Source organism: Mustela nigripes, chromosome 1 (genome assembly GCF_022355385.1).
Source record: "Mustela nigripes isolate SB6536 chromosome 1, MUSNIG.SB6536, whole genome shotgun sequence".
NCBI lineage: Eukaryota > Metazoa > Chordata > Mammalia > Carnivora > Mustelidae > Mustela > Mustela nigripes.
The window spans coordinates 214,157,436-214,183,695 of NC_081557.1; the positions used below are offsets into that span (position 1 = coordinate 214,157,436).

General features: G+C 43.0%; 1 protein-coding gene and 1 long non-coding RNA gene across 3 annotated transcripts in view; one reads left to right on the top strand and one right to left on the bottom strand.

Moving 5' to 3' along the window:
* The window catches only part of LOC132015198 (uncharacterized), a 125,161-nt gene that overhangs the window by 20,226 nt on the left and 78,675 nt on the right, over positions 1-26,260 (top strand). For both annotated transcript variants that reach the window (XR_009403583.1, XR_009403585.1), the window contains exon 2: positions 22,611-22,704. This is a non-coding gene — a long non-coding RNA (uncharacterized LOC132015198). The remainder of the gene's footprint in view (positions 1-22,610; positions 22,705-26,260) is intronic.
* FGFBP1 (fibroblast growth factor binding protein 1) lies at positions 21,577-23,833 on the bottom strand. The gene is made up of 2 exons (XM_059395811.1): positions 23,735-23,833; positions 21,577-22,687 (listed from the first exon to the last, which is right to left on the bottom strand). The coding sequence occupies exon 2, from the start codon at positions 22,665-22,667 to the stop codon at positions 21,906-21,908; it is 762 nt and encodes a 253-aa protein (XP_059251794.1). The 5' UTR covers positions 22,668-22,687; positions 23,735-23,833; the 3' UTR covers positions 21,577-21,905.

The window sequence follows — 26,260 nt, forward strand, 5'->3', positions numbered from 1 at the left end:
TTTTTTTTTTTTTTTTTTTTTTTTTTTTTTTTTTTTTTGGTTGCCTGTTTTATAGCCAGCCAAACCTTCTTTGAATTAACTTAAGAAAGTAGAGATGTATGTAATCTATTTTCAAGCACATTTACTCACAAGGATTCCAACTTCATAGGTTGGACCTTACAAAATGATAGAAAATACATAAATTTTTCTGTTCCAGTTCCTGACACAGAACTCCCAAGATCCTTATAATTTCCTAAGGGATTAGAGTACTAGGGGCATCTTCTATTTCTTTGTCTTTGACTCAGTTCTTGACACAGAGTTCCTAAACCTCTCGGAATTTCCTGGGTAATGGGAGTGTTTTTTGTTCTAATGAGTTGACTCTTGGTGGGCTCCTGGTTGGGGCTGGTCACCAGAAAGACCAAATCGTGATTTAGAAGCCCCACCCCCATTCACCAGTGAGGGGAGAGGGTAGAAGTGGGGGTGATGGTGAATTATGCGCTTGTGATGAAGCTTCCATAAAAATCCCCAAAATATGGGGCTCCCAGAGCTCTCAGGACAGTGACACACCTCAGCTCCACGAGGACAGAAGCTCCTATGCTTGAGACCCTCCTAGACCTCACCCTATGTGAAGTTTCTTCATCTAGTGTTTCATCTACGTCCTTTATCATATACTTTAAGAAACTAGTAAACTATTTTTCCGAGTTCTATGAGCTGCTCTAGCAAATAAATGGAACACAAAGGGAGGCTTATTTGCAGCCAAATGGGACAGAAGTTGGGAGTACCCTGGAACCTACTCCTTGTGATTGGTGTGAAGGGGGAGGGGGCTGTCTTTTGGCTTTGAGCCCTTGCCTGTGGGATCAGATTGGAGTGTCAGAGTGGAGTGAAGCTGTAGGGCACGCAGCTGGTGTGGCAGAATTGCTTGGTGGGGAGAATCCCCACATTGTTGTGAGTGTGGTATTGGTATCAGAAGAAGGGAGAAACATGGTGGGTAGGTGGTGATGGGGGAGAGAATGAGTTTTCTGACACAGACCTCCTTGACTTGTATTAATTGGAGAAGACTGTAGGATTTTATGGATAGAATATGCTTTGGCTTTGGATTCTGACAAGCTGCACTGCAAAATACAGGTACATGAGAAACACTTACTAGTGCTAATTCTGTTTTTTTATTTTATTATTATTTTTTTTTGACATAGCACAAACGATTTTATTAAAAACGTTGTAAAACTTGACCACTCAATAAGTACTGTGCTTTCTAACAATGAAAGCTATCCCCGTGATTAATGTGTATTTTGGAGTTAATGTGTTTTTTTAAAATTTTTTATTTTTTATAAACATATATTTTTATCCCCAGGGATACAGGTCCATGAATCGCCAGGTCCACACACCCCACAGCACTCACCAAAGCACCCCCCCAAAAAATTCCATAACCCCACTCCCTTCTCCCAACCCCCCTCCCCCCAGCACAACCCTCAGTTTGTTTTGTGAGATTAAGAGTCACTTATGGTTTGTCTCCCTCCCAATCCCATCTTGTTTCATTGATTCTTCTCCTTTAAGCCCCCATGTTGCATCACCACTTCCTCATATCAAGAAGATCATATGATAGTTGTCTTTCTCCGCTTGACTTATTTCGTTAAGCATGATATCCTCTAGTTCCATCCATGTTTGTTTATCTATATATTTTAAAATGTGGACAATACATAATAATTGCTTTAGCATTTCTAGAAAGAATATTTATAAATATTCATCATTTAGTTTTTATTTGGAACATTAGTTCTACCTATGTAGTTGTGGCATCATGACCTGAGTTTTTACAGAGCATCTGTGAAGGAGAAAGGTCAGTAAGATTCCCAGGTAGGAGTTTATGTCTCCTTCTCCAAGCCCCTTGGATTTCTAGCACCTGTGTGCAGAAGTAGAGAAAATCACAAATCCCCAAGTTCCCTGGGGAGGCCCATGGACCTTCCAGAGGCCAGGCTGGCCCGCTGGGAGAGCTGTAAGTGACAGGGCAGAGCCAACAGGAAGAGGGGAGGGTGGAATGAGGAGTGAGATGAGGCCAGGTACAACTAAATGACCAGCTTTGTCTTCTCAGAGTCCCCTGAGAGAGGGTTAGGTAACAGATTGGCTGAAGCCTCTATTATCCTGGCCATGAAGAGGGTCAGGGAAGACAACTAGGAAGACAGAAAGCTGACAATGATTTTTACCACCTGTTTCCTCTTCTAAAGATGGTGAGTTCTAAGGAGGGCTGATCACTTGCCTGGAACTATGGTGTGTGCCAGACTGCAAACTCTGAGAGGCTCAGAGAGAGTTAAATCACTTTGGAAAAGAAAAGGAAGAGCTTTAGGTGTGGGGGGGAAGCAAGAGGTTGGAGCCCTGGAACAGAGAAGTGATGCCACTGTGGCCAAAGCACGAGGTAGGGGAAGAAGAATGTCATTGGATGGGGACTGGGATATGTTCTGCTGTGTGGCATGTGATGGATCACTCTTTTCAGACTCTCCATGACATCTTCAGTAAAATGTAGATCCCTCATTCACGGCACGTTTTCTGGGGATACATCTAAGTGTTAAGTCTTACTAGTAGTGAGGCAGACACAAGGGTGAGGACAGAAGACTCCCAGTGACATGCTTATTTCTACCTCTTTGACCAAAGCAAGTCCAGTGGCCACATCCAAGCTCAAGGTTTATTAATTCTGTGGGTTTCCTATGAGGAAATGTCTGTCTCTCCCACCAAGACTGGAAGGGCCTCTACAGTCAGGTTATCCTTATCTGTCCCTGCCTCTGGTACCTATCACAGTGATTGGTACAGAGTAGGTACTCAATTAGTGTATATTGCATGAAAATATCTCTGAGGATTTTTCTTTTCTTTCCATTGCCCCCATCCTAAGTCTAGGTTGGACCTGGACTATCTAGTGTCCTTTTACAGCTCCCATCTTTCCAGGTTCTCCCACTGCAAACATACCCTGCATGCCATCACCACTGATCTCCAACACTACCTTGACTGTAGTTTTCACTAATTTAGCACTTCTATCCATCCCTCCTTGGAAATCTTGAAGGACTTCCCATTGTCTAGAATCACAAGTACCTAACTCAGGTGTGTCAAAAACTCTTGCAAAACATTCCAAGTGGTACAGTTGTGAGTTACCGTGGTAGTTAGTCATGACTCTACCCAGTTTTCTCTCACCTAGACACACAATAAGAGGGCATTTTCCTGCCTCTCAAGCTTGGGTGTGGCTACTGGATTTGCATTGACTCAAGAAGTGGAAATGAGTGTGTCACTGGGTGCAAGCTTTAAAAAGCTGTGACTGATTTGCTACACTCTTCTTTTCCAGGAGTAAAGTGACCCTGGTGCACCCTCCACCCATACCCTGGAGCGATAACCTCACAGAGGAAATCCTCGGGGCTGATCTGAGATAAGCATATGGCAGGAATTGCTGTTCCCATTTACAAAACAGGAGCAATTACTACCTCATATGACAGGAGGGAAGTGGGAGGGAGGCTACATCATTTGCCCAGGTCACTCTGCTATTCAGGGGTAGAACCAAGATCTTCCCACTTCCAGTGGGAGATCTCATCACCATGGTAGCCCCACCCGGTCTGTCCAGGAAGACATGTGGGTAGAGTGAAAGGCACAAAAGCTTTGTCTTTAGACTGACCTCGTTCAAATACCAACTTTGGTGTTTTCCAAGGAGTCTCGGTTGGCAACAACAACAGTCTGTCTTGTAAGTTTATGGGGAGGGTGATATAAGCTAGGGTGGGGAGCCCTGGCAGGCATATGTAGGGGCTTGGTGTAGGTCAGTTACCCTTGTCTCTTTCCCGTCTGGCTGTCCTCTTGAACCCTGGATTGACCACACCCACTGTCACCTTGAGGTCTTGCTCACGGTGTGCTCTCTGATTATAAAAGCCCCCCAGCTTCTCCCCACACCCCTCTCAGAGCCTCGCAGAAGTCCCCACTTCTCTACACTGCCTTCTCCTGCATTCCTGCTCACACATTCCCACCTCCAGCACGTGACATTTAATCAACCAAGATGGATTTAACTGCTGCAGTGGTGAGAAACTGATCTGCCTAATTACACCAGACATACCTTGAGGGCATTGACTAGCCTCAGATTCCTGTATCCCTCCTGGAGCTTGACCTGGCCCCAGCCCTGTCTTTTATTGAGTGAAAGTCTCTGGGCACTTCCTGGTGCACTGCTGTGCCTACTTCCTCCCTTATACAGGTGGGGAGTCCCTGGAGGGGCTCTGAAGACTCTCCCACCCATGATGACCAAGTAAGTAAATTCAACTGCGCTGAGTTTACAAATAGGAAGTGACCCCCAAGAATGGGTTGGCTTTCCTGAGCACATCTATGAACCAGGCACTTTATCCAGTGCCTTGCATTATCTCTAGTTGTCAGAAGGACCCTAGGGGTGTTTATAGATGAATACAAATTTTGGACATATTTGGTAACTTAATTGGCAATAATCAGTTGAGAATGATTTCTTATTAATAACCTGACATTTATGTGTCAAGGACTACATTAGCGATTCAGAGAGGTGAATAAGTTAGACATGATCCCTGGTTTCTTGGAACTCACAGACCAGTTGACAAGACATTGAATGTTTCTGTCAACCCTCCCCCGCTGGCACATTCTTGTGTCATTATATTCCACAAATGAGAAGCACCAGAGAAGTTGCAGTTACCTCTAATTTTGCCTTTTTTTTTTTTTTAAAGATTTTATTTATTTATTTGACAGAGAGAGATCACAAGCAGGCAGAGAGGCAGGCAGAGAGAGAGGAGGAAGCAGGCTCCCTGCTGAGCAGAGAGCCCGATGTGGGACTCGATGCCAGGACCCTGAGATCATGACCTGAGCCAAAGGCAGCGGCTTAACCCACTGAGCCACCCGGGCGCCCCATGTCATTTCCTTCTTAAAACATCCAGAAGAAGGGGTATTCTTATTTTTCACTGATGTTCTCTAAGTGCCTAGCTCGTGTGTGGTACACCGTAGGGGACAATTTTAATTGAATGAATTTCCATTTTATAGATGAAGTTCATGGGAGCTTTGCACACACCAATGGGGAACATGAAGCTGGGACCCAAGGAGTGAGTGCATTTTGTTCCCTCAAGTTACCTCTCAAAAGATATACCAGCTTTTGCTTTCCCTTGTTTACCTTCACCCTCTTCCCCAAATGACCACATTTCTTGTTTTGTCTTTCAGGGTGTTCTCAGCCAGTTACCATACATGTGACTTTCTTATTTAATGTGGCCAGTGGGGGTGGGGGGTGGGTCCAAAGTATTCCTATTCCCAGACAGGAGGCATGACCTCTGGAGGCCATGGTCTTGGAGACCTGGTTCACATGGAACCCCTTCCTCAGCAGTCTTTGCAAGTGGCCAAATCTTTAGTTGTTCTGGGAGAGAACTTCAACTGAAAACTTGAAGAAATGCCTTGAGAAAGAAACTGACTCCCCGCCCCCCAAGATAAAAAGTGAAAGAACACAATCAGAGTAGCCTCTTATAAGCCAAATTAAATGAGCTAATAAGAATCAATGCTCTTCAAATGTTCAGTTCATTTAAACACAAAGATGATTGGTTTCTGGCCTTTCTGATTTTAATCCAACAACTCTCACCAGTGGTCTTCATCCAGCTTGATATAGCTGGCAGTTTTGTTTATAGATGTGTGTATGTAAAGTAAATCTTCAAGATTTCCTCCCTATACACCGTTATCTTGCTCAATGTGTCTGGAGTTCTATTGGATGATTTTATATTTGAACCTTAGCTTCCTCATGTGAGTTGTAGAGAGAAGGATCTTTTCTTCTACTCTGATCTTATAGTGTGAATAATGACCTAGCCATGCACTCAGTCAATAATTCACTCAGCAGTCATTGACTGAGTACAACCATGTGCCAGATGTTGTGCCTGGCACAGCAGATATAGAGCTCCCAGACTAGCAGTGGGGTTTAAGGGTCTGGGCAAATAACTAGGCAAGGACTGTAGAAGGTGATTGGCCCTAGTGCCTCCAGGTCTGGGCTCCATCAGTGATCTTCCCGCTTTTGAAGTATGATCAGTTTCTCCCTCTTCTGTGTCTTTCTTCTCTACCAGCTCTTTTTCAAAGCTGATTTCATACCATAAAACTCCACTGACCTGGTGGTCCTCCTGGGTATTATTCTACTTTTCTCTCTCCTCATCCAGACCTGTAAGCAGAAGAATCTGTATTCTAGTGTCTACTGCTTCATCTTCACTTCATTCTTTAACCCATGGCAATCCATCCACCAACTTTAGTCATTATTGCTCTTTCTAAAGACACCCAAAACTTACTTCCAACCCGTACTGCTTTTATCTTTTTCTTTCTAGTGTATTTAATTGTGTTGATCCTCTAGCCTCTGCTCTTGGAAACTTCATTCTCCTGCCTCTCCTTGTCTCCTCTGGTCTTTCTCTTTGTCTCCCTTGAAGTGGTTCTTCTTCTCCTGCCTCTCAGTGCTCCCAGACAGCTTGGCCTTCTTCTCTGGACATACCCTCTCCCTGGGACATCTTATCCACTCTCATGGTGTGGAGGCCGAGAAAAATTAAGGCAATCCCACCTCAGGTTTAGCCTTAGCATAAGTACAGCCATCTTAGCTCTGGCAGCCATCTCAGACCCCTGTGCCCAAGGGCTGAACTTTCCCCTACTTTACTTTAGTTCTAAGAACCCCCACCCTGCTTTAGTAACAGGAACCCATAAATACCCCTGCCTTAACTAAGCTCGGGGTCCAAGTCCCTACTCCGCTGTGTTGGGTATACTTGGGCCCAAGCTTAAGCTTGTCGAATAAACCCTCATGTGATTGCATCAGTGTTGACTCCTTGGTGGTCTCTCGGACGCAAAAACTCAGGTATAACAATGGTTTTAAAGTAGAATTTACCTACTGACAGCTTTGCTTTGATATCTAAATTTCTGGACAGAGACCAATCAATATCTGAATTCAAATCAGAGCATATGCTAGATATCTACCTTTTAATGTCCCCACATCAACTTAAATTTAGCTTGTCCCAAATGAAATTTAGTTGGTCATCCAAGAGAATCTTAGCTTTTGTCTTCATTAAGAACCATCAATTTCTGTATTTTTCTTTTTAAAATCAAAGCTTGACCTCCTTTTTTCCTTTCTATCTATCCCCTTTTCCAGCTCCTTATCATCTCTCACCTGGATATATTCCATCTCATTCTATCTCTATCCATCTCCTTCTATCTCTAGCTCTTATTCCTTACAATCTCTCACCTTGGCCTTTCTTTGGCCTGATCCAGCAGATCTCCTTAGCTCATGCCTAACTGCCTGCAGCTCTGTCTACTGAATCACTGCCATAGAGGTCTTTGTGAAAACCCATATCTGACTAAGTTTCCCCCACCTCAAACCCTTCAATGGCACCCATTAGTAATGGAATTAAAAATTGAACTTCTTAACCTGGGAGTTTTGGGTGGTCTCCATTTGCCCTTCCAGATCCTCTTGCTACCTTTCTCTAACTTTCTCTGACCTAGGAGACTGACCTTATAGATTGGTTCAGTTGGGCTCATATGCCCTCTGTCTTCTGCTTGGGTTTGGCCATTGGGAGGCACCAGAAGGATGTCAGGAGACAGGAGGGGAAAGAAGCTGAGATATTCTCCTGCATCCCTCTGGACCCCGCCAGGATTTCCTACCAAAGGCTCCAGGTCCAGTGGTGAGGGAGTGGGGTCTCTAGGGTTGAAGCCAAAGCTACCATCTCTTGGCCTCTAGTAACAGCCTTTCCTTTTGCTCCTTTTGGTCTAGGGAAAGTGGGGCTGCTTGGCTCAGAGTTGCTAGTCCAGGTGTCCCACCACCCCTTGGTGGTTTCCCTCACACTGCCCATATCCTTGTAGTAGTCCCTTCATTAAATATTCTTTAGTTATCCTGCATCTTATACCTATTTCCTACAGCCCTCACTCAACTGATGACAAATGAGGCTTTCTGCAGCCCAGCTACTGCTTCATCTTCCCAGTTTCATCCTCATGCATTGCACCTCAGGAACATCCTCTTGCCTGGGGTTCTCTGTGGAGCCAAGCTTTCCCTTCTACCACACCTTTGCCCATGTTAATCCTCTAAGTCATACGGAATCACCTCTTCCTAGAAATCTGTCTTTCCCAAGCTGGGTTTAGGCTTCTGTGTGTTTCCATTGTATTTATCACCTTCTTATTAAACTTCTCTTTTATTTTGGCATTTAAGAGTATTGAGTTAAATGACAGATGGCTTGGGTTCAAACCCTGATCCTACTTTGATTTTCCCTTTTAAAAGCAAAAGTCACTACCTTGTAGCACTGCAGTACTGGTTAAGTGAAGTAAAGGCATGCCAAATGCATAATGCAGTGCTGCATCTGTAGAAACATTCAGTAACTGTGCAGTTTTAGTCACCGTCTGCCTCTTGCTCTTGACAATAAGCTCCAGGAAGAAAAGGACCCTTTTTTATTAAATTCAGCTTTAATCACCCAAATGCAATTTAACAACTGTTATAGAGTGGCTGCTCAATGAAAAAGTGTTGAAAGAAAGAAGGAATAAAAGATGGAAAGAAGAAGGAAAGAAGTAAGGAGAGAGAAAGGGAAGGAGGCCAGGCTTGACGTAAGCACCAGGGGTGGTTGAAGACAAGAAAATGAGTCCTTTGTTGGCAAGGGATGAGAAGGGTGTGAAGGGCAGGAGGGAGCATTAGAAAAAGACTCTTACAGTTGGTCACAAGTGCAGTGTGGGGGAAGGGCACTCCAGGCAGAAACAAGCATGTGCAATAGGCAAAGGCAGTTGGCTTGTATGGGCACAGAGTACCCGGAAAAAGGGCAAGTGGTTGGATTCTGCTCGACAAGGACATCTAGCAAGAGCTGAAGGTCATGGGAGGAGGAGAGCCTGGCAAAGCAGGTGGAGTCTGGAGCACTCCTGCTTGCTGCACTAAATTTGGATTGTACTCTGAAGGCTATGGGGAACCACTGAGGAGTTTGAAACAAAGGAATGACCTGATCCCATGTGCTACCCACCATCCTTTCCCATCTCTGAACAGCCCATGCCCAGCAAACAACACTTGCCCAGCATCATCTCTCCCAGCTGGCATCATTATCACCAGCTGACATCTTTGACACTTGTCATGTCTATGTGACTATTGGGAGAAAGAGCTTTAAAGTTAGGCAGATCTGGTTCTAGGTTACTGGACTTACTGAAGCCTCACTTTTCTTCCCTGTAAAATGGGCACAAGATACTGTGCCTTTCTGAGGGAGATGTTACAAGGTAATGTGTGTAAGGCTCTTCATGCTCCACCAATGGCCCCTGCTTTTCCTGATGTTAATGTTTGGGTCATGGAACTTGTTGTCTTAGCTACAGCAACAGCCCCTGTGAGATGCTCTTGGTGAATCAGAGCAACTTTAGTCATCCAAGTCCCTGTCAGGCTCTGGAACGTGGAGAGCTTCAGGCAGTTTTTCATCAGAAGCGGTCAATATTGCTTAAGTTTCTTTTTATCTGTCTGTGTGAAAAAAATTGTACTTAAGCTCTGGGAACAGAGAGCTACCAATATCCTCCAACAGTAGCAGAGGGATGACTGGCTTTCTTAGTTTGAGTTTGTTTTGTGCCTTTGGCAGCATGTAGAATGGATGGAGAGCATGCATAGCTCCAGCTTGCCTCTCAACTGTCCGTTTCTTTTTAATATTTTAAGAGAGAGAGAAAAAGCACATGAGTCTGGGGAGAGGGAGGGTGAGAGGGAGAGAGAGAAGCGGGCTCCCCACTGAGAACAGAGCCTGACTCTGGGTTCAATCCCAGGATCTTGGAAACATGACCAAGCTAAGGGCAGATGCTTAACCAATGAAGCCACCCAGTCACCTCTCAACTGTCCTTCATTTTAAACAGATTTAAAAGTCCATATAGTCTTGATAATCAAGAAACCATTCATGTATACTCTTCTGAAAGAATTGAGCTCATGGGATGTCCTCTGGCTTTTTAACTTAATTCCTAAGGAGACAATGGGTGGGGTAACATATCACCTGTCATCTTCTTATCCTACTGAAAATGTCAAGTCCAAATTCACATTCCAATGTAACAGCTCTTCCTGGTCTTTTAGAAGTTAATTACTTCTTTTATGGACAAAGAATAGTGCTATAAACCATATGACATTATTGTTTTGTGCATCAAAATGACTGAATGTTGGCAATTTCATATGGTTTAGGTTAATACAAAGTATAGTGAAAACATTTTAAAAGTACAAAGGGTAAATATATCTCTCTCCTATTCTAATTGCCTGCTTCCTCTCCCTAAAGGCAACAACTATCACTAGTGACTTGAGAAAAAATTGTATACACTTTGAGAAATATTTTACCTGCATATTAATTTATAAACATACTGAAGAGTGATATACATTTTTTAAAAAAAATTTCATTTCTCTAGCTGCATCTCTTAGAAATCCTTCCAGCTAACTCATGGTTGTTTTTAACCAATGCCTATGGATATGAAGGTTGTTTTCAGTGTTTTACTGTTATAAAACAATGCTATAACAAATGTCCTCACACACATATCCTTGGTTTGTACAAGTATACGTGGCATAAATCTCTGAAAAGGAAACTATTAAGCTAAAGGGCTTGCAATTTAAAATTTTGAGAAATACTGACAAATTCCCCTCAAAATGGGTTATACAATTTACATTCTTTCTTTCATTCTTTTTTTCTTGCTCTATTGTTTACACTTTATACTCATCAATTTCATGTCTTCCTTCATATTTGCAGATATTTTTTAGCCCATAAATGGATTTTTTAAAAAAGATTTATTTATCTATCTATCTATTTATTTATTTATTTATTTGAGACAGGGCAGGCACAAGTTGGGGAGGGACAGAGGGAGAAGGAGAAGCAGACCTCCACTGACTGGGGAGCCCAATGTGGGGCTCAATCCTGGGATCCTGAAATCATGACCTGAGCTAAAGGCAGATGCCTGACCAACTGAGCCACCCAGCGCCCCCATAAATAGCTTATTTTAATTAACAAAGCTAAACTAAAGCTGCAATACTTAAAGTGCTGGTCATTAGCCTGTTGGCTCTGAGACCTATCCCTATTATTTCCCATGATGCTTGGTATGGGGGTGAAAGCGTGGGGGGCCGAAGCAAACTCATTTCCCAGACTCCCCTGCCCACTGGCTTCTGTTAGGATTGGGTAGTGGAGTAGGAGGGAAAAAACCAGGACCCTGTTCCATTTCTCTGTTTCTGCTGGCATTCCCAGTAGCCACTGACTCTAGTCCCCTCAAGAAATCCCCCCTCAGGGTCTCAGCTCCAGCTCTGTGACCTGGCTCCTGGGATCACAATGCCTTGTTTGCCCTTTTAGATTTTCCAATATCTTTATAACTGGTTCCCCATCTAAATCCCTTCTAGTGAATTATCTTCTTTAGTCTTATATGTTTGATTCCTACCCCCACCCACCCTTAACCAGTCTCTGAACTGGGATACCCAGAGTTGACAGAAGTGAGGAGAAATGGCCATGTTTTTATCCTCTTGGTTTTTATCCATTATTGCAACAATGGAAATTGTTGCAAAATTTTTTTGGCAGGTGGTTTGGCAATGTGTTCCAAGAGCTTTAAAAATGAGTGTGCTCTTGCCCTATCTTCTAGAGATAGGTGTTGAAATATTTATGAATAAAATGTTTTATGTCTGTGATTTAATCCTGAACAATTGTGGAGGGAGGATAATTGGGACATTGTATAGATCAAATGAGATTGGCCACAAATTGATAGTTGTTTAAACTGGGTGAAGGATACTGAGACATTCATTACACTAGTCTGTTTACTTACAAATGTATGCATTTTTCAGTAATAAAAAGTCTCTTTCAAAAGCCAATTCTTAGACCTTGCAATCTACCCTCTAGGAATTTATCCTAAAGAGAAAAAATTCCTAAATGTGAAAAGAAATGACTTATCTGTAAGGATAGTTTTCAACAACAATTCTTTACAATAAACAATTGGCAACAATCTAATTTTGCAACAATGGGAGGGTCTTACCATAATTTCAACATATCACAGAATACCTTGAACACCTTAAAAAGGTGTTGCAGAAACAAGTGTATTGCCAAAGATGTTCATGATATTTTTTGTTTGTAATGATTTAAGTTAAAAAAAAGTTATAAAAGCACAAGATAATATAATCCAGTTAAAAATATTTTTACCTGTGTCTAAGGGAGAATGTGAGGGACCCACACCCAGGCACAATCAGTGTTGTCTCTTCATGGATGGGTCTGTGTTCTTTCTTACTTGTGTGCACTTTCTGGTTCATTTGCTGTTCTTCATACTATGTACTACTTTTGAATTACCAAAAATGACTAGCACATTCTCTCTGTCTGACTCCCTCTTTTCCTTTTTCTTCTTCTTCTTTTTAAAAAATATTTTATTTATTTTTTGACAGAGAGAGAGATCACAAGCAGGCAGAGAGGCAGGCAGAGAGAGAGAGAGGAGGAAGCAGGCTCCCTGCTGAGCAGAGAGCCCAATGCAGGGCTCGATCCCAGGACCCTGGGATCATGACCTGAGCTGAAGGCAGCGGCTTAACCCACTGAGCCACCCAGGTGCCCCTCTTTTCCTTCTTTTAATGGTCCTTTCTGAATGAACACTACCCTTGGTTGAGGGTGCATGTACTGGGTTAAGGAACTGAAAGGGGGTCACACCTTAGAGTCTTCCTAGCAAATGACAGTTATCACTTAACCTTTGCCCAGAGAGCTTAGGAGAAAATGAGCAGTTTGGGGATGGGGATGGGGGTTAAAGAGCAAAGTGGGTATGAAGGGAGAGCGGAGTGGCCATATTGCTTTCCACACTTGGCTGACACCTGTGATGAAGAATGTGGGGGTGAGAGGTTGTGGATGACAGAGAGAGGCACTGCGTGGCATGGTGCTTTCCCATGCCCCCAGCTATCCTGGTCTTGTCCCCTCCTACATGCCTCTGTCTATTGGACTACTTGTCCCCCCTCCTGGGATTGACTTCCAGTTTTACCTTCGCCTGCCCTTTAGAACATGATGCCTCGTTTTTTTTTTTTTTTTTTTTTTTTTTTTTTTTTTTTTTTTTTCCTTCTTTTTTTTTTTTTTTTTTTTTTTTTTTTTTTTTTTTTTTTTTTTTTTTTTTTTTTTTGTTTTAAAGATTTTATTTATTTTATTTGACAGACAGAGATGACAAGTAGGCAGAGAGGCAGGCAGAGAGAGAGAGGGAAGCAGGCTCCCTGCTGAGCAGAGAGCCCGATGTGGGACTCGATCCCAGGACCCTGAGATCATGACCTGAGCCGAAGGCAGCGGCTTAACCCACTGAGCCACCCAGGTACCCATGATGCCTCGTTTTGAGGGATGTTCTCTTCTTGATAACTACCATCCCATCTGCTGACTCATTTTTGGGCATGTGGTCTAATAATAAGGTTAAAGAACCAAGAACTAAACTATGTGCCAGAAAGACTACAAGTTGCTTCATAAACATCATTTCCTTAAATCACCAATACTGCAAAGGTGATAACATCCCCCTGTTCAGCAGACAAGCTGAAAGAATCAGAGGAATGAATTGACTTTCCCAAGGCTCCCTAGGCACTGGGGTGGGGATGGGGGGCAGAAGTGGTTCAAACCCAGGTTCTTGCTCTTTCTGCTACATGGTAGTTGCCTTCATGCCTGTATTTACACCTGGGAGCGTGGCTCTGGAGGCAGGCACCTGGGGAGACTCCAGGCTCTGACTCTGGCAAATGATGAACTTCCTTGCACCCCTGGTTCTCCTGATAATAGGATGGTCATGAAATGAGACCATGCAGGGAAAGCATGGTAAACAGTGCCCAGCTGAGCAGATTGCAACCTTAATTGCACATCACAGTTAACTGCAGAGCTTAAAAAATCCCTGAGCTATTCAGCTCCGTGATTCTGATATCATTGGTGTCGGAGCAGCCTGGGCAGTGAGCTTTTCTAAAGCTCCCCATGTGATTCTTACCTTTAGGTAAGGTTGGAATCACTGCCCCTAGCATGCAGGAAGCACCTAATAAAGGTTCTGTCTGGTCCTCACACCTGCTTGGTTTGGCCCTACCTGGTTCCCAGAGTCTGAGGGTTCCAGCCTCAAGATTCCTGGACAACAGTGGTGTCTGTTCTGGGGTGGCCCATCTGGGCTTTTGCTTTTGCCGAACCTTAGCCTTCCCTGGTGTTACCAGTACTTGGCTTAGAGAAAATCCTATGCCCAGTTCCAGGAAATACAATTCTAGAGCAATTATGCTGGTAGGAGTGGGTGTAGTAGGTTTTTAGGCTCAAGACACCCTAGAGGCTCTGGGAAGCCTCCTGTGGTAGAGGAGAGCCCACCCTGGCTGGTCTTCTTGGGGGCTGTCACTTGACATTGGAAGCTAGTTCTGGCAGCATACAGTATAAAAATGCCATTGCCAAGTCACATTGCACATTGTGGTCAGGTTCTAGAGTCAGTGCCTGCTTTGTAAAAACTGATTTTAGTCAAAATTACTTTTATGACCTTCCTTTGGTTGAGTGCTAGAACAAGTCATTGGTTTGCATTTAAAGCTGAAATAAAATGCATAATTCTAAATACTGGGAGATGACTGAGCAACAGCATACTTGCATCTTCCATGTTTCATGTAGTCCCCTGTGGACCAGGGCAGAAGTTGTCTACTGCATTCATACCTTTACACTTCTCTCACTACCCCTGGCCCTCAGCAGAACACCTGCTGTTGAATGAACTGAGCAAACTGAGAATGTGCTACAAATTCCCCATTGTCTATGGGGGTGATTTTGTCTGCAGAGCATCTAGGACACCCCACATCTAAAGGTGTACTACCTCCTTGTGCAGGCTAGTCTATAGGAGAAAGGGTATAGAATCAGAGGACCCTAGTGTCTCCAGGACTGCCAATCAATGTTTTGGTCCTTTTAATGTGACCAAATAGTTGAGAGAGTTATCCCCAAGTTCCATCTGAGCCACTCTCTGTGTATATTTGTTTTGCCCAGTAACCCCCTTTCCCTTAAAGGTCTTAGCTTTGTTATCTCTTTAGGGAAATCTTCTCTGACTTGTGACCACTGCTTCCGTCTCCTCCAGCTACACCTGCTGACCTATGCTGATTTCACCTCCCACCCCACCACCTGGCCCTACACCATGCTTGCATCCGACAGCACATTTACATTGGAGCTTCCAGCTTCTTGAAAGTTCTCTAGCGGTCAAATGATTGGACCTGGGGCCAGATTGCTTTGACTTGACTTCCATGTCTGATACTTACTAAGACCTTGAACGAGTTTCTTGACATTGTCAATGTCGTCATAGGAAGAAGGGTAGTGCCTCCTTGTGGGAGACTATAAAGGTTAAGTGAGATAATACACATGCATAGAGCAGTGTCTGGCCTATAGTACATGCTCAGTAAACATTGTTTTTTCTGCATGCTTATCCTGTTACCCAGTTCACAGCACACGGAAGACACTAGTAGCACTTGCTGCATGAATGAAGCTGAGTCTCTGAAATGTTAAGGAACATGCCAGAGTCACATGGCTAGTAAGTAGCAGATTCAGGATCAAGTCCATTTATCCATGACCAGAGCCCACTCTCTTATCTCCATGCCACCCTGCCTGAAAAAACACAGCTACTCTTATACTTCCCACCCCACCTCCCCTGACTTATCTGGAGGAGATGCTAAGTTTGGCAGAAGTTATGAGCCTGCCAGGCAGAACTAGTGCATTTCCTAGAAAACAAGGCCTTTTTGATTCCTGTCTTCCAGAGAAGGAAGCCTGCTCAACCTTGGACCTTTTTATTTTTAGGTCAATGACTCCTTGCTGCCTTCCATTTCACTCTTTCCTGGCCCCTTCTGCTGCCGAGGCCCCTCTCATGTTTCCAGCAATCAGATTTTCTGGGGGTCCATGTTATACTCATGTTTTCCTTCAATTCTTTTCCTTTCAAAACATCTTCATAAAATCAAAACCCTCTTTCTAATTAGGTTAGTAAATGGAGATCATGAAGGAAGGGACTTTATAATTAAGCGTGTATCAGCTGGGAGAGATGCAGACCTTGCCATCTTTGTCAGGAACCTAGAGAACAGGCAGCATCATGCCCTTTGGAAAGCATGATGTTTAATAATAATAATAACAGAAAAACTAGAACAACAAACATAATTTTTGATCAATGACTGTGTTCCAAGCAAAGAGTTTGGTAATTTATATTCTTTGACTCATTTACTTTATAAGAGTTTCTTCAGTGCTATTTTCCAGATAAGGATATTTAGACTTATTAGGACAAGAAATTTAACCTCAATCACATTTCTGAAATGGAAATTAAGGCTAAAGTTTGCCTGACAGAAAGAAATCTTGTCTCTTGATTCTCTTGTGGTTACACTGGTTTTAAAAATAATTAAACGTGTATTGAGATCCATGCTTTGTACAACATGTTAGAAAAACAGCAGTGACCAAAGCAAAGTCTGCTCTCAAGAAGCTTATATTCTAAGGAGAGGCAATAAGTCAATAAGCAAATGAAGCAAATAAATATTGTGCACTTCAGATGATGAGAGTGGTATGGGGAAAAGAAAACAACGTTGAGGACCAGGGTGGCATCTGAGTTGATATCTGAAAGAAGTAAGGGAGTTCTCCATATAGAGGGAAGAGCAAGTGCTAAGGGACTGTGGCAGGAGAGTACAGAGTGAGCTCTAGGAACAGCAAGGCTAGAATGGCTGGAGCAGAGTAATCCCAGGATTACATCATAAAAATCAGTTCAGAAAGTAGTGAGGGACTGGCTCTTATAGGGCACTGTAAGGCTCTGCAACAATCTTTGGCATTTACTCTGAATGAGATGGCAAGCCACCGGACAGCTTTTAGCAGAGAAGTGGGGTGCTCCTACTCAGACTTTGGAAGGGATGTCGCTGCTGCTGTGCTAGAACAGACTCTACAAGGCAAGGCTGACAGTAGGAAGAAAATTAAGACACTACTGCAATAATCCAGAAAGACAGGCTGGGGCTTGGACCAGGTTGGCAGTGATCAGGTAGCAAAATGTCATATTTTGGAATATCTTCTTGAAAGTGGGGATGGCAGGAATTGTAGATAAATTAGATGAGCTCAGTGAGAGGAGTCAAGTAGGACCCTACAAGGGTTCTGACCTGCACGATGGGAAGGATGACTTTATGATTAACTAAGTTGGGAAAGACATGGAGGAGCAAGAACTGGGGGGGAACATCAGTGGAGTGTTTCTGGTATATGTTATTTAAGTCATCTTTTGGATATGCAAGTGGTGATGCTGAGTGAGGCTGGAGGTCAGAAGAGAGGTTGAGCTGAAGATGTAAATGTGTGAGTCATTGGCATGCATGTGGTATATGGACAGTGCCCCCCAGAAAGATGACCTGGGCAGCAGGTGGCTTGCAGCACTCAAGCTGTAGATATAAGGGAGCTAAAGGGGAGATGCTGTGGTGAGTCACTGGAAGGCAGGTTAAGAAAGTCTTTAAGTTTGCCCTAAAGAACCAGCTTTGCCTTTATCTCCTATTTTGTGGAAAGTGACTCTATCCAGGCCACGAATGTGAGAGGCCTCCTGGGCCATTAAGTAGAGGGTGGTCTTTGGGAGGTGATTCAGAACAGCCAAACTCCATTTGGCATGGTATGTCTTGAGTCCCATGTAGCCTATCTAGAACATTTCCTACTTGTCTTCTCTCTCAATTAATTGGCTCATTCATTCATACATTCATAACCAAATCTTAGAAAAATCCATTGTGTAAGGATCACACTTTAGACTTTAAATCATGTCAAATCTTACTGAATGGATACTTAGACCTAATTTATAGATGAGGAAACTGAGAATAAGAAAAAAGTAACTTATCTCAGGTCAAATAACTAAAAATTTAAACCCAGCTTCCTATACTCTGAAGCCCATAATCTTTGCCCCTGCCATGATTTCTCTCCTCTTTTATTAACTCAATAAGTATTTGTTCAGAATCATTATATGCTGGCCTGTGACCCAGTTGCTGGGGCTATTACGATAGATGAGTTGGAGACCATCTTTGCTGTCTTATTTCCCCCACATCCAGCAAGGCTCCTAATGAATGTTTTCTTGCATATTGTTCATGAAGTGTTTCTGAGTGAGACAGCTGAAGGTGAGTACTGTATGTGTGGTGTTATGAGAACCAGTACCACAGATGATGGCTGCCCTTGCTTTTGTTGGTTCCAATCACTTTTGCCTCCTTTCCTTGTTCTGCCAAAAACAACTCAGGAGGGAGGTAGGGGAAGAAGCGAATGGGTAGGAGGCAAGGTGAGATGGGCTGGACTCCAGAGATTCAAGTCGGCACTAGTATGGTTGTGAGTTACTACACAGAGACAGTGCTGCAGGCAGGGAGGAGGCCCTCTTAAAGCTGAGAGGTAGTTTTATGAGGAACGTAAGAAATTCCTTTACTGAGCTGCTTTAGGGGATGCAGTCATGCCATCTTGAAGCACCTCTTACCTGCCTGAGATCTTCCTGTCTCTTGCTATCAAGGGTAACTGTATCTCAAGCATACTTACACACACACAGACACAGACAGACAGACAGACAGACACACACACACACACACACACACACACACACACACACACAAGCTGGCCCTTCCACTTCATATTCAGAAAGTCTCCAGAGAGAAAATATGGAGTTCGAAGTTGGATGGAAACTAATATAAAATCTGTGTTGTGTTTTTAAACTTGTTTTTTACTGTGTTTTAAAAAACATTGCCTTGGGATGTGACTATGAAGGAAGGCTAAGCATGAACAAAAGCTAAAGCTTTTAGCTTTTCAGCTTCTGGAGATTTCTTTTTGAAGGACATGAAAGGGACTGTAAATATGGAAGTGTATGAGACATCCTGTTCACTTTTATTTAGTCTGCATCTAAAACCACAAGTTTGGGGCACCTGGGTGGCTCAGTGGGTTAAGCCTCTGCCTTCGGCTCAGGTCATGATCCCAGGGTCCTGGGATCAAGTCCCGCATTAGGCTCTCTGCTCAGCGGGGAACCTGCTTCCCCACCCCCCTCTCTCTGTCTGCTTCTCTGCCTACTTGTGATCTCTGTCTATTAAATAAATAAAATCTTTAAAAAAATAAAAATAAATAAAGCCACAAGTTTCACTCTTCTCTCATCAAGTGAAGAAAATCATGAGCTTCAGACACAGAAAGGCCTGGAGGACCTCCAGACCCTGGGTTTCTCACTTTAAGGCTCTCCCACTTCAAGCTTGGGGACCTTGGAAAGTAGCTCAGCTTTTCTGGGCCTCAGTTTCCTTATCTAGAAAATGAAAATGATAACACCTAATAGACAGCATTGTTGAGGGAATTATATAAGAGAAGGGGGCAAAGTCACTGGCATATGCCAGGTTCTCCATAATTATTGTTTTTCTTTGTTATTGTGTTAGGGAAAAACCCCTCTCACTTTTTAAAGAGTTTACCTAAGGAAATTTTGAACTTCCTCCACAGCGTGCCCTGTGGCTTGACTTTAGACTGTCACTTGAGTTGAACACCTTCTGTGCAAGCAGTGAGGCACTACGTGCTCTAGATTTATTGACCAATGTGAGTCTTAGAGCAGCCTTTCAAGGTGGGTTTCACCATTCTCATTGTTGAGATAAACTTCTTGAAGTTCAGAAGAAATAAATAATTAGCATAGAGATACTGAGTGGGAAAAAACAGAGGCAAACCTCTAGCCCGAGTCTAGGAAACTTCACCATGTTGGAAACAAACCTCCCAGTTTTGGCAGTGGCCAAACACCATCAGTGAACTAAGTACCATTGCATGGGCTGGGAGTGAGCTTAGAAAGTCTTTGAATCTAGTCTGGTCAGTTCTTCAATGTTTATGTCACTCAGGCTAGACCAGAGTTATTATTTAATGACCCCTGGAAGTGTTCAACGGTCTTTTCCTTTTTCAGGACTACAAGGAACTGAGATGTATGAGTAGGGGAGATCCATAGGGCTCACAATCTGTGTAGAATTTAAGGGAAAATGTCCCTTACGTGAGATGGCTAAGAGAATCTTGGAATGGACAGGGATGTTGGTTCAGTTCTCTTGCCAATGGGGATAAGGTTCACAAATCAGGTCATGGCCCCTGTCCTACAATGGTTCTGTAACCTTTGATGTTCCTGAACATGCAAAACCTGAGTCAGTCATTGGAATACAAACACCATGAGAAGAGGGATATTTTTTCTTTTTGTTTGCTGCCATTTTCTAGTCCTAGAAGAGTGTCTGCCATATAAAGTAATTTCAGGGCATTAGAACTGACTGTTCCCTCTGCTAGGAACATCCCTATTCCAGAGAGTTACTAGGCTTGGTTACTTCATACATATCTAGAATCAGAAGTCACCTCCACAGAGAAGCCTCTCCTGACCATCTGATCTAAGACTGGTTACACTTCATCACTGTTACCCCCTTTTCCTCCTTTAGTTTCCCTCTCTATCTCTTGTATGTTTGTGATTTTATCATCAATTTCCCATTGGGAAATTACCACGGGTCACTGGGAGCTGACCATCCATACACTCATCTACTATGGACAGATATATCTTCAGCACCTAGAACAGAGTCTGGCAGGTTCAGTGCTTAATAAATTACATGTTGAATGAATGCATGTATGCAGACTCCACAGAAAAAGTTTAGCACAGTGTTTGGCACATGGCAAGTGAGAGGATGAATGTTAGTGTTGATAATGTGAGTAATGACACACTTTGGATTGGCCACTGACAATCCTCAGTGTAGGTCCTGGTACTTTGGTGAGTGTAAATGGTCTCTCTTCCAAGCTACCTGCCATTCTTCTCTGCAACCGACAGAGACTCTAAAGTGAGTGAGTGATTTTTTGTTTTTTTTTTTTTCTTTTTTAACCATCTTTTGTTATTCGCTTTTTGCTCTTAATGAAATTGTGACAAGGCATTAGGACCACAACCTTCTCTCTCCCCAACTCTTGAAAAAAAAGAAAAACAAAACATTTTCAGATCCTTCTTACTAACAAGTAAATGACTAACAGTAGTATCATCTCTACTTCCCACCATATTCCAGCCACCTGGTTTCTCCCAGCTTCTAGGATGTTTTATATATCTTTGCTTTGACACATGTTGTCATCTGCCCAAAGTGTCTTCATTCTGTCTCATTTCTTACCTAAGAATATTCTTTCCAAAATCCAGCTCCAGTAATACCTCTTCCATGAAGTTCAACCAGAGTTCTTCCAGCAGTTTCCATCTTCTTTTCCTGTTTACACTGGGGTTTTCATCACAGGACACTGTACTTAACCAAGCTTCTCTCCCCCAGGCCAAAAAGGGAACCCCTAAAAATCAGGGGTCTCACATATAGCAAGAAGAGATGCCCCGCTCTGACCAGAGTCAGTAGAGGGCATTCCTCTAGCATGTGGACTTGGTTTTACAGACCTTCTGGTTCAAATCCTTCCTTCCTTCTTACCATCTGTGAGACCCTGATTTGTTTTTTTAATCACACCATGCCTTATTTGACCCATCTGAAATCAGGGATCCTAATTATTACAGCGCAGTAAGCATCAGACATCACAGACCAATGGATGAAAGGATTAAGATAGGGATTTTGGAATGGGTCACATTGAGGATTACTTAGGATGAGTCATTACTTAGATATTTTTCCCCCAGATATGGGGACTATTTTGAGTTCATTGAAAGTAGACATAAAGAAACAAAAAATGCTTGAACATATTTCTGAAAAATACCCAGAGATTTATTAAATTTGTTAATTCAGCAGAAAGTACATTGCACTGGAATCATCATTCAGCTCATTCAGCTCAAAGAATGGTCCTCACTGTTCATATACCCATAGCTATGTGGGGCATGGAAACATACATTGAGGTAAACAATCTCTGAAATAAAAATTTAAGGAAATGAATATAAAGTAAATTCCAAACCACAAAAACAAAAGTTACAAAATCTGTTTACATATTCCACTGCACTCTCATAGCACAAATGTTCATTTTACTCAGAGAGCTTGACAGCATACTGAAGGACTTTGACATAGCACCTCCCAAAGGACTTTTTTCTCTTTTGACTCATTAGCATGAACTTCCCTGGACCATAGTGATGAAGAATTGGCAGATAGAGCTCCAGGATTCCCCACAGTAGTCCAGGGCCGTCTTTGTTTGGTTTATCAAGTCTGGGTCCTCCACACACTTTGGATCCTTGGTAGCTATGGTCTGAGTCTCCACTGAGCTCAAGGAGATATTCTCTTTGACCTTTTTCTGCTCCTTTGGGGATAACTCTTTGACCTTGCTAGGTTCCCTGATGAAGGCCTTACTGACTTTGCTCTGCTCCTTGGGAGAGGGCTCCATTAACCCCTGGGTGGGTTTCTTATTCTGAATCAGAGTGGAGTCCACCAGCTTGAGATTGGATTCTGGAAACTTCTTTCTGCACACCCTGGTTTTGAGGATGGTTTTGGAATTCCCACAGATTACCTTCTGAGAGCGCAGGTTCCGACCTATTTGTTTCCAATAGACATTCTTTTTGTTTGACTCTAGGCAGGAAGTTGGATTGCCAGTAAAGACACAGGAAAATTTAGTGTCCTCTCGGGTGCACTCAACCTTCAGGGTGATGCCCTCTTCTTGCTCAGTCACCACCCATCTGCAGTTGGCATGGTCTTGAGTGACAAACTTGCCTTTGGTCAGGCGTTTGGGTGGCTCAATCTGGGTCTCTCCCAGAGTAGGCAATTTGGTGCCTTTGCTGACATGTCTATTCTTTACTTCCTTTTTGCCCTTCACCAGTGACACCTGAGCAACCAGAAGGAGGAAGGAGAGCAGGGTGAGGCTATGGATCCTCATGGCTTCAGCTTGGTGGAAACCTGTTTGACAAGAGCAGGTGAGTCAGTGCTGGGCAATAGTTCAGCAATGCAGAGCTGCAGGGTAACCCTCCCTCTACACTGACATATGCCTCCTTGCTTGGAAGTGAGATCAAGAATCCTGGCTCCTGGAATTATTAGACCAGCAGCACATCTCTTCATATTTTGGCTTGAATTGAGTCCTGAATGTCAAAAACCTCCTATACTTCCACGACTCTCTGAGCCAAATAAATTCTCATTCACTACTCCCTTACTCCTATGTTTGCTCACCCACTCACTCCCTCACTCCCTCATTCCTTCATTTACTCATTAAACAAGCATTTATGGAATATATACTCTATACCATGCACTAGACTAGATTTTTTTTAAAAATGGAGAAAGAAGAGGTATCACTTCTATTTAACACATACTGTATGCTATGACCTTGACCACTATTTGATTCTCCCTTGCATAATCCACTCAAGAGCTGTTCCTGGTAAGTAAAAATAAATCACCCCCAGGTAACAGATGTAGCAGCTCAGGCTCACACTGGTGAATGAATTGTTCAATATCCCATACTGGGCAAGTGACAAAATGGGAAAGGAGCTATAACTTATCTCTTTGGCTTTTATACCACCAACTTTGCTCACCTCTTGCATTTCAACTTTACTCTGTCCTTTGGAAATATTGACAACAAATAAGAAACTTACAAACTACTTAGGGTTTCATTTGGTATAGTTCATGATAAGATGATTCATACCATTAGTGCTCCATTTTAAAAGTAATAAAGATTTTGCTTGTATAAGGGACAGACCCAGAAAATGGTTCAGAACGTATTTCCATCCTGGGTTTGTGGTCTTTCCTTAGAATTGAAAAAGGGAGATAAACAGTCACAGGTATGTGGGCTCCTGAATGAAGGGTGGACGGGGGCCTAGGTACAACACGTAAAGACCTAGTTGTTCCTCAGGGCATTGAGACTCAGCCCGAATGGTCCCTGATAGGATCTTGAAGTCCTCAGTGTAGTGAGAAGAAAGGTGGGGAATCAAACTCGTAACAGAGCCAGACTCTTACCTTATTCGGAGTATGCAGATCCAATGTAATCTCAGATGTGGGAGTGAGGTGAGCTTGCAGGTTTACAGCGGTCTCATCTGCTGTGGCAGGCAGGGAGGCCCTTTTTATTGAAGCTCTGGCAGATGAATTTTATAACACACACCCCTGTCTATCTTTATCACACTCCTCCCAGCCAGGCCTCTTGGGAGGAAGCCAGTTACTGCAGGAAAGTGACTGGTGTAATCCTGTGGGAGGAGGTATATGTAGGGCATTATACCTGCTTCCTTCAAGTCCTTCCCTTTCCCCCGGTGGCCAGGGTAGGAGGACAGCTCAGCCTTGCAAAGACCCTTCTTGATGGGATGAGGACCCCAACAGCAATATCTACGGGGAGAGTTATAAATAATAGCAATAGCTGTCATAGCTTCCAAGACCTGTACTAGCTCTCCCTGAATTCCCAATACACCCACCCCACAATACAGTAACCAGGACTCCTATCATTTTACAGATGGAAAATTGGAGCTTATTATACTTAGGGCTTGTTCAAGGTCACAAAGCTGAGAGGATGAGGAGTCCAGAGTTGAACACTGGGACTACCCACATGCAGTCTGATCATTCCTACTGTCTCTCTCAAGGAATGTTTGTGAATGATTGCCTGCAGCTGAGGAAGCCATCTTGGTTTCCGAGTCTATTTTCACAGAGGCACCTGAAGTTACTGTGTGGACAGAAGAATCCATGGGCTCTGAAAGGCTGGTAAAGAGTGAATTCCTGGTCTGGGAATTTCTGCTGAAATCACCTTCAGGTCACACACAAGGACTTCCCTCTGGTCAGCCTTCCACAGGCAGAGTCTTATACTAGAATGACCTACATGGAATCCTGGAGATGGCATTTTAGTTGTGTGAGCTTCCCCAACCAATTAACCTCTCTGAACCTCCATTTGTTCATCTATAGATTGCTGACAACAGTAATACTTTATTTTGGGCTCATACTAAATATTTTATGGGGCTAAATTGTTCACATAAAATGAAGCAGAACAGATTTGGCTCATAATGGGGTTTCAAGCTGTGTTCATTAAAAATAGACGTGCTTGGTTTTCACAACTAGCATACTGAAGGATACTCATTTCACAAAGATGTGGACTTCACTACATTTTGTTGCCTCACTTTTTATGATATTTGGGCACAAGAAATTTTTTTTTTTCCTTTTTAACTCAAGTATAAGGAAACAATAGCACCAGACTGAAAGTAAATGCCAACTGACCCTTGTTTTTGGAACAGGGACAATAAAAATGGTGGATACTGTGGTAAACTGGGTAGTCCTGATAAACTAAGTGTCAACAGCCAGCATCGAATAACTGAGAGCATGTTGGCATGGGGGTCAGCATTTTCAGACCTCATGGATTTTTTTTCATATATACATTTATAAAAATAAAAGTAGATACTTGATGTACTTTTAAGAAATAGAGTAACATCCAGATGTATGGATATGAAATTAAGTTGGCATCTAATAAAAATGTTTTAAAGGATATTGTCCTGACCCACAATAAAGATACCAAAAGCATAACTATGGTGGGCTTCTTCCAGCCTGTTTGGGAATTCCAAGGTCACAGAGATATAGATATCGACTGGTTCAAGGAATTTCTTCACGAATTTCATTAGATGTGGTTATTTCCTCCAAACTCCAAGCTTTTTGTAAAATAGGATCACCCCAAGATCCATCCTCATTGTCCTGAACACCTTATTGAGCATAAACACACACTGGCAATGTGATATTTTGGGGAATTATTTAGACATAGGCAAAATAAAACTGCTTTGTTTCCCAAGGAGCTATTGACCACAGTGGTCTGCAAAATGAAAAATTCATCTTGATCTTCAAGAAGAAGACAAGTTCTCTGGAAGAGGACTGTAGATCAGAATATGAAACATATTTATAAGAAAACATGGACCTCAGGATCTTTTCTGAGAATTGTCTCTAAATTTTGCTAGGGAACATGGAACTTCGCCCAGCGGCTTTGCATGGACCTTTAGTCTTCCTGTGACCCCATCCCAACTTCTGCCTTGATTGTTCTTTTCCATGCAGGGGACACAATATTAGACCAAGTTGTGTAGTTTTTTCCCTATTGGCTCAGTCTGTCATTCCAAACTCATGTACACACACACACACACACGCACGCGCACACACACACACACTCACCCTCTAATCAGGCCACACTAAACCACTTGTTCAACATTTCCTGAATACTTGGTACACTTGCTTGCTCCATTCCTGTCTTTTTTTTTTTAATTCTAATTTTTAAAAATTTTTTATAAACATATAATGTATTTTTATCCCCAGGGGTACAGGTCTGTGAATTGCCAGGTTTACACACTTCACAGCACTCACCATAGCACATACCCTCCCCAATGTCCATAACCCCACTGCCCTCTCCCAAACCCCCTCCCCCTAGCAACCCTCAGTTTGTTTAGTGAGATTAAGAGTCACTTATGGTTTGTCTCCCTCCCAATCCCATCTTGTTTCATTCATTCTTCTCCTACCCCCTTAACCCCCCAT

What these genes read in the sequence shown, in the direction of transcription:
- FGFBP1 (XM_059395811.1), bottom strand. Translation starts at nt 22,667, where the DNA reads ATGAGGATCCATAGCCTCACCCTGCTCTCCTTCCTCCTTCTGGTTGCT.